Source organism: Anneissia japonica, unplaced genomic scaffold, assembly GCF_011630105.1.
Source record: "Anneissia japonica isolate Jap-2015-1 unplaced genomic scaffold, ASM1163010v1 scaffold24_len2511860_cov200, whole genome shotgun sequence".
NCBI classification, from domain to species: domain Eukaryota; kingdom Metazoa; phylum Echinodermata; class Crinoidea; order Comatulida; family Comatulidae; genus Anneissia; species Anneissia japonica.
The window spans coordinates 788116-800254 of record NW_022730786.1 but is presented as its reverse complement, the minus strand read 5'-3'; the positions used below and the strand labels follow the sequence as shown (position 1 = coordinate 800254).

The 12139-nt window shown below is 32.2% G+C and overlaps 1 protein-coding gene and 2 long non-coding RNA genes across 4 annotated transcripts in view; 2 read left to right on the top strand and 1 right to left on the bottom strand.

Moving 5' to 3' along the window:
• LOC117115117 overlaps positions 1 to 3912 on the top strand; it is a 39335-nt gene extending 35423 nt beyond the window's left edge. Inside the window, exons 4-5 of the long non-coding RNA XR_004446488.1 lie at positions 2407 to 2504; positions 2744 to 3912. This is a non-coding gene — a long non-coding RNA (uncharacterized LOC117115117). The remainder of the gene's footprint in view (positions 1 to 2406; positions 2505 to 2743) is intronic.
• Positions 3913 to 6248: 2336 nt separating this feature from the next.
• Positions 6249 to 12139, top strand: part of LOC117115092 (centromere protein P-like) — a 40203-nt gene continuing 34312 nt past the window's right edge. For both annotated transcript variants that reach the window (XM_033258760.1, XM_033258759.1), the window contains exon 1: positions 6249 to 6362. In XM_033258760.1, coding sequence (XP_033114651.1) covers positions 6295 to 6362 — 68 coding nt within the window. In that variant the 5' untranslated portion in view covers positions 6249 to 6294. The remainder of the gene's footprint in view (positions 6363 to 12139) is intronic.
• LOC117115093 lies at positions 9662 to 11550 on the bottom strand. Its single transcript, XR_004446486.1, has 3 exons — positions 11411 to 11550; positions 10843 to 10945; positions 9662 to 10114 (listed from the first exon to the last, which is right to left on the bottom strand). It is a non-coding gene; the product is annotated as an uncharacterized LOC117115093 (long non-coding RNA).

Genomic DNA, 12139 nt, shown 5'->3' with positions numbered 1-12139 from the left:
GATGGCCGAAAATGGCACTCTCAGACTGTGACAGACATGTGTTGGCTTGGGGTGGGCTTATTTTTATATGTTTTATGGTCTGACTGCCCGACGAGCTCTGTCCGGCGGGGTGGGGTGGCTTGACCTGTTCGGTGGGGGGCTTAAGCCATTCAAATTATCATATAGTCGATTTTGTGAGAAAAAGGGGTCCCATTTTGACTCATTTACTGTGTTAAGGAGTGCAGTGAGCCTTTCAGTGAACAGATGATGGCAAGTTTTCATTATGTTTAATAATAAATTCAAGGTTTATTTGTTAAAATATTACATATAAGATAGGCCTATAGAATATATAATATAGAAAGTGACATTCAAAATTCAATATAAATATTTCCAGAATATATACACTAACATAAAGATACTAAATCCTATACAAAAATTAATTAAAAGGAATATAAATTAGAACACAAAAAATAATGGTTTTTAACTTTTGATGATGATATTACGGTACGAGTTATGTAAAAAAATTCTCAAACTTTAACATGATTGTAATGTTGTAAATTTAATATTAAAAACATTGACTAATCGTTTATGACACATATACTCCTGTGTAACTGGCTGCATAGTCAACCCATCAACCCAAAAAAAGAAATGACTGACTTTGTGGTCTACCCCTACCTCCATTGTGTAGTTGATTAGACTGTACTTGCTTGATGGTATACACCTCTACCTAAAGATAACATACAATATTTGTAATTTGAGCATCCTTAGGTCTATGGTATGAGTGCTGGGTACACAGTAATGTTGAAAAATCATTTCTTTGCGATAATCATATGTTTTGTGTAGACCTATATCTACCCAACCAATAAACAAACAATAATCATCTACAAATACACTGTACATGTTCTTAAATACAATAAAAAAAAATTTGAATGTGTGACTAGCATTGTTAAGAACGGCCATGGGTTGGATATTTATGATGAAAAAACCCCCCAAGACGCCAACACTTTGCAAGCCAATGGGGATCAGGTGGCTTGGATTCTTTGGTTATGAGGCACTGCAACGACATTAGACATAAGCTATACAAAATATTGATCCAATTGAGGATGTAGTTCACTTTATATGGAAGGCCACGTTCATTGTTTTTAAAACTCATGCATTTTGTATGATTTTCTTTGGTTTCTTTTTGTGTTTTGTGATTAAAAATATATCGTAATATTTAGATAATTATAATGTAAAGTATTAGAATACATTGTGATATTGTTAATTATTAGCGAACGTATCGTTTAGCTAACAGGTTTTTGTAGAGACGCAAATAGCGTATGGTAATTACAGCCCTGTGACATCACTTCTTGAGGTAAACATTGACGGTGATAAGCGCCTGAAATCTGATTATAAAAGTTCGGTTTTTTGTTTTTTTTGTGAAATCCCACTTTTTGTATGACACATCATCAAGATATGATCTTTCCAATAAAAAAGAACTATGGTTTAAATTTTGTTGAGGTAGGAGCCTATACCATGGTAAACATGATTTTTGACTTGACTACTGTAACTATATTATACACAGTGGCAGATCCAGGAATTTGAAATAGAGGTGCCCAGATTGGGATTTAAGTTTGATTTTTTTTTTTTTTTTTTAAATTATTCTACAAAATTTTTAAGTACCTTGTTGGTGTGCTAAAAATATTATTGTAATTTGCCTATCAAATAACATTACCAATGTTGTTTAAAATCACTAATTTGGGCCGTAAAAACTCACTCACCCTGAATTGTTCAAGTTAAACCACCTCACAAATTTTACCCAACCTTATATTTTCTGATAAAGGCTACGGTCTCAATTGGTTTTATAATTTTGAATAATTCAGGGGGCCCCCGCTGATAAACTCACTCATATAGATTGGGTAGTGCATTCAAGTTTTTATTTATTTTTATTACACCTACCCCTGCCTTGAAATCTACAAAAATATGTATGTATATTTATTGAAAGCATTACTACACTGTTTACATTCACCAATAACTATTTTTTATTTTCTCTGTCTTGATGTTTTTGGCAAAACTATTTGCTAAATAAGAAAACAAAATTTTATTTTAATTTTTTTCTACCCTCTTCTGGTGATCTTTAAAAAATTGGTTTGCAAAACATGGTATTTATTTATTTATTTATTTGAACATACACCTTTGAATCGGTGGCACTCAATATCAATTGGTGCGTTCGTACAAACAAAAACAAAAAAAAGGGGAAAATTTAACAAACAAAATGAATAACAATCGACTGTAAATAATATTACAAAATTAAAGAAAGGTAGAAAAATAACATATAAAAAAGAGTCTTGTCCAACAATCTTCATATTATTAATGTTATTGTTATTGCATTATTGAATATTTCATTATGATTATACTTACAATCGTTTAATGACTTTTCAATTATAGGAATGTGTTTTCCATTTTCATGGAGCCGATTCTGAAGGCAACACCCTAAAACAATTTTGGAAAATGTTTCACAGTACCGTACACAATGGAATTGTCAGGTACGTTTGCCTCTTCTCTGATTCTTAATATTTAGTAGTGCAGTGACCTGTCTTCATTTCACGTGTCTGTACCACAAATAATATAATTTGCCGTTTTGAAAGACATTTTTCAACCAACTGATAAGAAACTTTTTTCATTGAAAGGCTATGCCTGATATGTTTATGATATCTACCACCCCTCTCCCAGTAAGGTTTGATGAAACTATCTTATCCAGTAATTTTCTTTACTTCTATTTCAGGTTTACAATAGACAGAAATGTATACCTCTTGATTCGCTCAACATCGGAATATTTTAAGTTCAAACTAGATGAGGTGGCTGCATTTAAAGCAAACTCCTGAAAAAGGCAAACATCCTTTGACTCATGAACACATAGAGCACAGAGCAATATTGTATGCTTGCAAATTACCCCCACCCCCCATCAGGAAGTGATCTGACGGGGGGTGGGGGTGTGGACCCTTGTCGGGGAATTCCTGGCATCGCTCTTGGTCTGTAAGACAAAGATCTATCTGTTTAAAGTACATATATGTGCATCATGAGCTCTTTGTAGCAGTGTATCTAGGAGTCTTAAAATAAGGGAGGGGCTAGATGATTGGGAGACAGGGTGCTAACTCACAAAAAAAAAGTTTATATTAGGTAATTTTTAATTACTTGAATGTAATTTTTTTTCCATCAAACATTCCTGTAGAGGTGTGGGGGTCGTGGGTTTGCGTCACTAATAAAAATAGCATTCCCAAAGCTTTAGAATGAGTTAGGCGTATACATATTCATATTTTTATTTTAGTTTGATTAGAAAAATGATTGCAAGTAAATTATAATTTTCATTATATTGTCGATAATCATGGTCATATGTCAGCACGGTGTGAATGTTAAGTTAATAACTTTCGTTAAAAATTATGCATTTGTTTTGTACTTACGAATATGATTATCGTTCTTGTATGACACAGATGCAGTTTAACAGATATGATAGTTATTTGTTGAAAATAATTATACAGATAACATTATTTTTAAAAACAAGTAACAACATTATTGATGGTAATGACAACTGTAGCAAATAATATTTGCAGATATGTTTTAACAAATATGATAACTATTTTTTTTGTGATGTAGCCATTTATTATCATTTTTGTATCTACAGTATTATTACTTTTATGATCAAGAAACATTTAAAGATATATTCTAAATGAAAAAAATGTTTAAACCTTGATCTTTATATACTGTTATTTGCTTTTTGCGCTGAAATATAGTTTAAGTATTATTTCATTTCTGATAAATGGGTGTAGAGAGTTCTTGTCAAAGTTAATTCATTATTGTATTCTTAACATGAGAATAGTTATTATTTAAGCAAGACTGTAGTGGTAGGAATATTTTCCAGTTTCATTGAATAAATAACCACAGAAACTTGTTAAATTTGCTTTATCTTGGTTTTTGTGATTTCTGATTGTATGAATTTTTTGTATTTCAAGTAAAGTTTATGAAAATAAAAATGTATTTTTGAGCCAATACTCATTATTAAATGTAATTTAACATTTTAATGGATTGTCATATTCAACTATTCCGATGTCGTTTTTGCGTCTGGAGAAATAATATGAATGATGTTTGCCCTAGTTGACGTGTTATCATACTGAATGCTCATTTTTTTCACAAGCATTAGGGAACTTTCCAGTGGCGGACTGTCAAGGCATGCAAGGTATGCAAGCTAAAGCTGAAAAAATAATTCTGCAACAGTGTTTTATATGGTCTTCCAAATACAGAACTCTCAGAATTAAAGGGATTCAAAAAAATACTTGACACACACATTACACCTATCCTTCACGATCTCCACTGGCTATCCATAAAGAAACTGCTCATCTTCATCCTACTAATAATATTTAAGGCTATTAACACTGAGGTCCAAGCCCCGGTCCCAGCTTACATCAGGAAGTCAATTAAAATACATCACACCACACATAGATTAAGATCATCATTAAAGTCAAGAATCGTTGTAAGAAAAGCACAGCATGTTTTGGTGATAGATCATTTACATTTTCATCATCAATCTTCCAGAACACATTAAACACTAATTTAGCTTATCTATTTTCAAAAAATTACATAAAACTTATCTTTTTGCAACATAGACTGGCTTGCATCTTTCGGGGCCCTATCTTGGTTTCCATTTCTAAGTACCTGGTCGTCTGTTGCAGGAAAAACGTGTATGCTGTTTCTTTGCTCAAGTCACATAGGTAGTGGATGGGATTATGCTAGAGTGGAGTCGGATGGTGACCCCCTTGAAGATTTTGCATTTTTATTGAGCCAGTTTTATGTTCATTTTTGTTTAAATACACTTTTTGTTTTATGTGAAGCGCATAGAAGCTTTTTGCGTTATGTAACAATTGTGTAACAATTATGTAACAATTATGTAACAATGTAACATTATTATTATTAATATTATTGTTGTTGCTGTTGCTGGTGGTGGTGCTGCTGCTGCTGTTGTCATCGTCGTCGTTGTTATAGGAATTCTTTTAAATAGAAGAAACTACAACCATGCCGGTATAAAAAAACAAACATAGGCCTACATTTGTATTTTGACTATAGAACGCAATTCATTGCCCTACCATCAGTGGCATATCTAGGAATCCTGAAATGGAACCGAAGCTATTGCAGGGCGGAAAAGTAAAGTAGGGGTGCGATGATTAGGGAAGGGTCCTAACTCGCAAAATAAGGTGATTTGAGGTGATTTTTAACTACTTGAGCAAGATTTGAGAAGGGGTGAAGCTACTGCTTAGCATACCCTGCAATTTACACCAGAAGTCCACCACTGTGCATTCAGTATTATAACACGTCGGGTATGGCAAACATCATTCACATATTCAACTGATCACCAGCATTCAATCGAAAATTAAAGCAAGAAAATTATTCCTTGCCAATTAACAGACAATTTACTGTGTTTATACCATAATGTACAAAATAATTACCAAAAGAAATTTGAATGCAAAGCCGAATTCATGCCAAATTTAAAGTGTTTTAAATCGTTGCCTTTGTTATTCCTTTTTCATTAACATCCACATACGGTAACAATAATAAAAACTGCATTAATAAAAATAATATTAAAATTATATTATTAATAATAAAAAGATATAATCATACTGCAAAGACTAATGATAATAACGATATGAAGATGATAATAACAATAATGACGATATGATTTATAGGAATATTAAATATACATCATATATATATAGGCCTATATATATATATATATATATATATATATATTTTTTTTTTTTTTTTTTTTTTTTCCCACACGAGTAAAATAGACGAGCGGAACTGAAATTACCAAGAAATTTGAATGCAAAGCTGAATTATGCCAAAATTTTGACTTATTCGAATTTTGAATTTTTGACTTATTATTGCTGTTTTGGTCCATTGCCGTTCTGGTTAAAAAGTGTTGCCGTTTGGTTTTTTGCCGTTTTGGTCATTACCGTTTTGACTTATTGCTGTTTTGGTTGGTTTTGGTATATTGCCGGTTCGACCAGAAAGCTCAGTTAAATATGCCTAAGGATCGAAATATTGGTTTTCATAAGATAAATGTTTCCCACACGAGTAAAATAGACGAGCCGAACTGGGTAAAGACAACTTGATTTCTTGATTCATAAGACTTTCTTCATAAGACTTCATACAAATGCAAGAATCAAGTTGTCTTTAAGCAGTACTGTATCGCTCGTTTATTTTATTCGTGTCGAAACCTTGAACAGTATCTTTCTTGCTCGAATTCAATTTGCTGTGTAGCGCCCCCTATCTTGACAAAATATAATGGCGGGTTATTCAACAAACGGCGAATTTTTGAAAGAAATAACAAATGTTCAGCGATTGATACATGAGTAAGTTTACTTCTTTTTTTTATCAGCAATGATACCATCTTAAGTAATCAAAACAGTGTCTTTCTCCTAATTAAAATAGTTTCATCAATGTTAGATAGTAAAATAACTTGCTAAGCTAGCGCTAGCCTAGGCCTAGGCCTCTAGTTACACAGGGCGCACAGCAGTCGACCAGCAGGGCTGGAGTAACCGACTAATTTCTGTGTAAATTGAGGGCGCCATTGAAAATGATAGTGCTTAGATGAAATTTGATTGGCTGAATCTATAGCAGCCATCTTGGAGATGGTACACACACACAGCTACATATTTCGAACATCGAATAAATTGCAGTTAGCGCTCTAGTATTCTTATTATATCTCCATGGAAATTATAGAGGGCATCCTAAAACCAAGATAGCGAAGTAGTCTTTTTTCGCTACTTATGACATGCAACCACAAACTGGTCTAATTTTGTACACTTTCATTATAGTAAAAGGGTAGTTTACTGCGAAATATTTTCAAATTAACTATTACAACTTAACATTTTTATTTTCGTTAATAAATTTGTATTTCCAAGATATGGAAATTACGAAAATAGCACTGACTGTGCGGTCAAAAACTGGGCGAAGGCCTCCGAGGGGTGTAAAAGCTAGCATAAAATCAGCAAAAGAATGATTACATTTTACAGGCTGGATGCAATTTAATTTTATGCATCTGTTATAAATTAGATTCATGTAAGTCATTGTCCAGAAGTCTGAAAATTGTTTTAACCATGTAGGTCGAAAATTAGCGATTTACCCTAGGGCCTTATAGAATTGTGATACTAGATTCACTGGGATGTTCATATATTTTTGACCTGTTACTTATTAATGGTCAGTTTTTACTGTAAGTTCTTAAGAAGATCATTGATTATTACTAATTAAGTTGTGATGGCTAAATCAGTAACTGATTATTGTATTTGTGGCTACTCTGTATTTTTGTGTTTTGAGCAAATGCTAAACCTCTTTTAATCAAACAATTTTTATTGTACTTACAGTATGACATATGATATAGACCCCTTTCAATGTTTACATACTGTAGGCCTATTCCTGGCTGAAATACTGGCGGGGCCCAACTTTGTAGGCTGAAAGGATAGCAAAATACACTGTCCATGTTACAGTATGGGCTATGTTTATTTTTGTTGTGCCAAAAATATGAAAGCTACATAAAAGAAGGAAGACTGCCCCTGCTTTTCTGGTTCTGTTTTTGATGTCCTCTTCACAATTCTTATTTTTTAAAATACAGTACTCCTCTCCTGCTGGATACTGTACATACACAAATTATTTGAGGATTGCCATTCCAAAACCAGCATACAGTATTGTTTGCTAAATGTTAAACTGAGTAATCAGCATAAGAATGGCAGTATTGTATTCTTATTCTGAATGCTTTGGCTTAAATGGCATATCTAATTTATATTAGTGAGTTTATTATTATCTCAGATACAATGGTTATTGAAACATGGAGGTTGGATGTTAGTTATAGTAAAATTCATTACAATTGAAAAGAAACAAAATTTACTAAAATTTGAGTATAAGTGTATGTTTTGCCTATGTTTGCATAAGACCGTAAGAATTGATCGGAATGCGCAAGACTTACGGCGAATGCGTACAGGTTGACAGGTCTCTATATAGGATACAATCAGTTTGAGCTTAAGTCATAAAATACTCGCAAATAAGTTCTAGAAATAAAATTTAAATAGTTGCGTCCCTGTTTCAATTTTAAAATCAATTGTTGTTCTTCATGTCCCTGGCATGAAAAAAGATCCGACTTGAGTATCACCTTTGTCACAACCATAACAAATTTTACAAGTGGCAGAAGTATGTATCATTAGACCAGTTCCTAATCTTTGTTGAAGAGGAACCCTATTAAATTCTCTTCTCTATTAATCCAAATCAAAATTTGAATGAAAACAAATACAATAGATAAACAGAGGTTGAAAAGAGGTAACTACATGTATATTTGGTTTCCAACATCCTATAAAAACAAAGTATTAAATAAATTAAAACAAACACTTCATTAATACTTAATAGACTGTAGTAATAAGGTAACTACATGACATGACAAAGAGAAAAAATGAAATGGAAATTGAGGTTACAACCATTCTTTGAATTTGGTTATTAAAATTGAAAGAGTTTCTATGTTTAATTTCACAATGTGCATTGGGTATTTCATTCCATATTTCGGTGCCTACAAGGTGATTGAAGATTTTCCCATGTAGTGATTGCCTTTGGCTGATATTTTTCCCTTTGATTTTTGCCTAAATTCATGTGGATGCATAAAATTCATTTTTCACAGTAGAGATCTAACATACCATAAAACCGCGAATTAAGCCCATTAGGCTTAATCTGAAAAGAAGCCCATCTCGAACTGAAACCCCTCTCTTTAGTTTGCAAAATTAACCTTGATAAAAAGCCCATCTCGAAAAGAAGTCAATGAGCTTCGTTTCAAGGTAGCATAGGCTTTTTTCGAAATAATACAATACAAACACTGTACATGAATTTCAGAAAATAAAATAAATTAAAAAACAAGCTTGGTTTATACAGCAGTTTTTTAATGCCATTTAAATACAATCCATTATACAGATTGATGTTACAATGCACTCACAGACTACCAACATCACCATTGATTTGTGTATTTTATAGTACAAATTTCACTTTATTTATTGATAAAAACACATGCCAGTATTACAAATGGTGGCCCAATGGGCCAATTTGCTTGTAAGTACAGTAATATAACAAAAGGCAATATATAGACCTGTGTAAACAAATGGAAAAATAATAGTACTTAAATAGGAAGAAATGAGGTTATTTAATTGTACATAATGTAACTCTTCAACAAAAAGCTTTTCCAGTTGTATATAAATAAAGTATCATCCATTTAAGCACTGTCCTTACACTAATATAGTTCAGCCCCGCATACTGTATATTCAATAATTTTGGCAATGTTGTGGTTATGGAATGTCCAACAAAATTTTACACTTATATATATATATATATATATATGTGTATATATATATATATGCTTATATATTTACGCCTATATACATAAAATTTAAACTTAGGCTGTGGACACCACGTGTTGATTTCTAGAATGGTTGGCATTAAATTATTGTACATGTTATCGCATTTAAAAAAGATTTCATTAATTTTATACAAATGTGTTAAATTATTAGAAAAATTTACAAACATTAGAAATTCAATAATATTTAAAAATATTATCAATTTTGCAGCGTAAGTAAATTTCATGATTAAAATAAAAACCGTACTGGGTCTGGTACTGTTATATTATATTCACACGTTTGTATCAAATAGTCCTATTCTAATATTCTAAAAACCCTTTACCAAAATAATGTACTGTACTTGTACTACATTTTGATAAAGTGGACAAGAACAGGCCAAATGTTAGAATAGTGTCTGTCTTGAAAATGCAATATATTACCGCATTTAAAAAAAACTTTCATTAAACATACGATATGTAAATTTGTTAAATTATCTCAATCTTAAACAGCCAGGCGTAGACAAGAAATGGATGGTTGTACGAGTGTCTGTCTTGAAAATCTGATTGATGAAGTTCGCTATTGTCAATTCTCTGTCTTGTGTCTCAAAATCAATTGTAAAAATATGATTTTTTTTTCGTTGATTCCTCCAGTAGCCTTCCCATCACAAGGACACGCATTTTTTCAGCATCGCTTGTTGTCAACAATGCAGGGTCTGTATCGTTGATTATTGCTAAAGCATTCTGGAAAAATAATGGTACTTTAGTTCATGGAGCAAAGATTCATTTCAAGGGTAATTTTTTACTCTTCATTAACAATATAATATAATTCATACATTCAGCATTGTAGCCCTTAACATGTGAAACCCATGCCACAAAGTTGTGAATTTCATTTAATGCATCAGATTGATATTGTCTAAGATATAGGTGTCTATAAATAAAGTGGGCATGCTATCCTTTAACACAGCTGACATGGTCATTTTTTATATTCTTTGATTTCTGAATTCTCATAATTTGTTTCTAGGTCCATATCAATTTGTTTGGGCTGTTTTGACCACATAAGAAAACATTTTTGATACTGCGCACGTGTAATAAAGGCAAACATGAACAGATTAAGCATGCTGCACGGCGCAGTGTTTGGACGATTTAATTATTTAAAAGGGTATATAAATGCACTTTTTTAAACAATCAATCAGTAGTGAAAACTATTAAAGATAAATTCCCAATATATGCATAACACTGAATTAAGATATGTCCACTATCAGGCATAAGTTCAGTTTTTGATACAGGTACCATATTTTCTTCAGTTCAGAAAATGGAACGTGTCAATTCCCTATGCCGTTTTTGAGCCTGGGCGCAGTTTTTCTTTCTGAAAGTCTTTAAAAGAATGGAAAAATGAAGAATATTTTACACAAATAAGATTAATTTTTATGCTGTATAACTGATCACAGGAAATGACTATTTTTGCCTACCATCAAAACAAACGATCCGCAGTTGTGGCCATCCGTTTGCTTGGCTGATTGTAGCTTCAATTCATCCCACTTGCCTCCAAGTTCTGTTTCTTCCATAAGTTTACTTGAAAGTAAAAAAATAATAACAGCAGTGCAAAAATATAAAGAATATAACACAAGAAGACAAAACCAAGCACTGTATAGATGATTTAAAAAAATAGAACAATCTCTTATAGAACCAGGGATTGTGTTCACTGTTTCCAGATTACTCTGGATGGTTGTAATACAGTCTGTATGTTTTTTGGAGAATATTTTCAAGACATTCTTTTTCTTAAGAAAACAGGTGCACACTGACTGTGCTAGATTAATTTGATTGCTTGCAAGACAAAAGTGTAATAATAATAATACTGTAATAAAAATAAAAAGTGTATAATGTGCTAATTTAAAAAAAATCAAAGGTGCAGTTAACCCTTAAAGTTTCTTATTAAAATAGGTTTTAAAAGATTAAGGGTACTATGTTGTCTTTATATTATACATTACAACATTGTTTTGCCTTACCGTACAAATATCATAACTGATTACAACTTACCTAAAACTAATAAGTAGCTCATTGTTGTTATTATGTGCTGAGTCCAGAACACATGCCCTTCGTGAGGGGATGTGTGCCACAAGCAAAACCCAATGTATAGGTAGAAGGATCGGCACAAATATCCAGGTATATTTTGGTAAACCTCTCTGTATAGAAAAAAAAAAACACATCTTTATAATTGTTTGTATTATAGTTGTATCATAATTAGTATATTTTATGTTTTTATTTTATTCAGGTATAAGAACACATAAAAATTCAAATATTATCTGAAAAATACAATAACATTGATCCGTTTCCGCTATGACATCATGTTTTACAATGTGACCTGCCTGACAACCTTTAATTGGGCAGAGAATACTAATACCTGATTCACACTTACAAAAATCTTACCAAATGTAACAAAATGTAACCAAAAGTAACATTTTACGGCATAATCTCGGAGCGTCTCGGTAATCTTTACCAGCCTCGCTGAGGCTGGTAAAGCTTCCGAGATGTAACATGGAGGATCTGCGCATGCGCAGGGATTTCAACACAACAACAATTTACTGTGTTTCACGGGGTTCTTGAATTTTCTTCCTTCTGCAGATGATTCTGTTCCACTAGAAATAGATAGGCCTAGTTTTTCTCAATGATGTATGAATTACCCTTGTTATTGATGTTAATTAGTAATGGTAGAAGAAGAAGATATACATAAAATGAACGTCGGGATGGTGTTAGTACTATTACTAG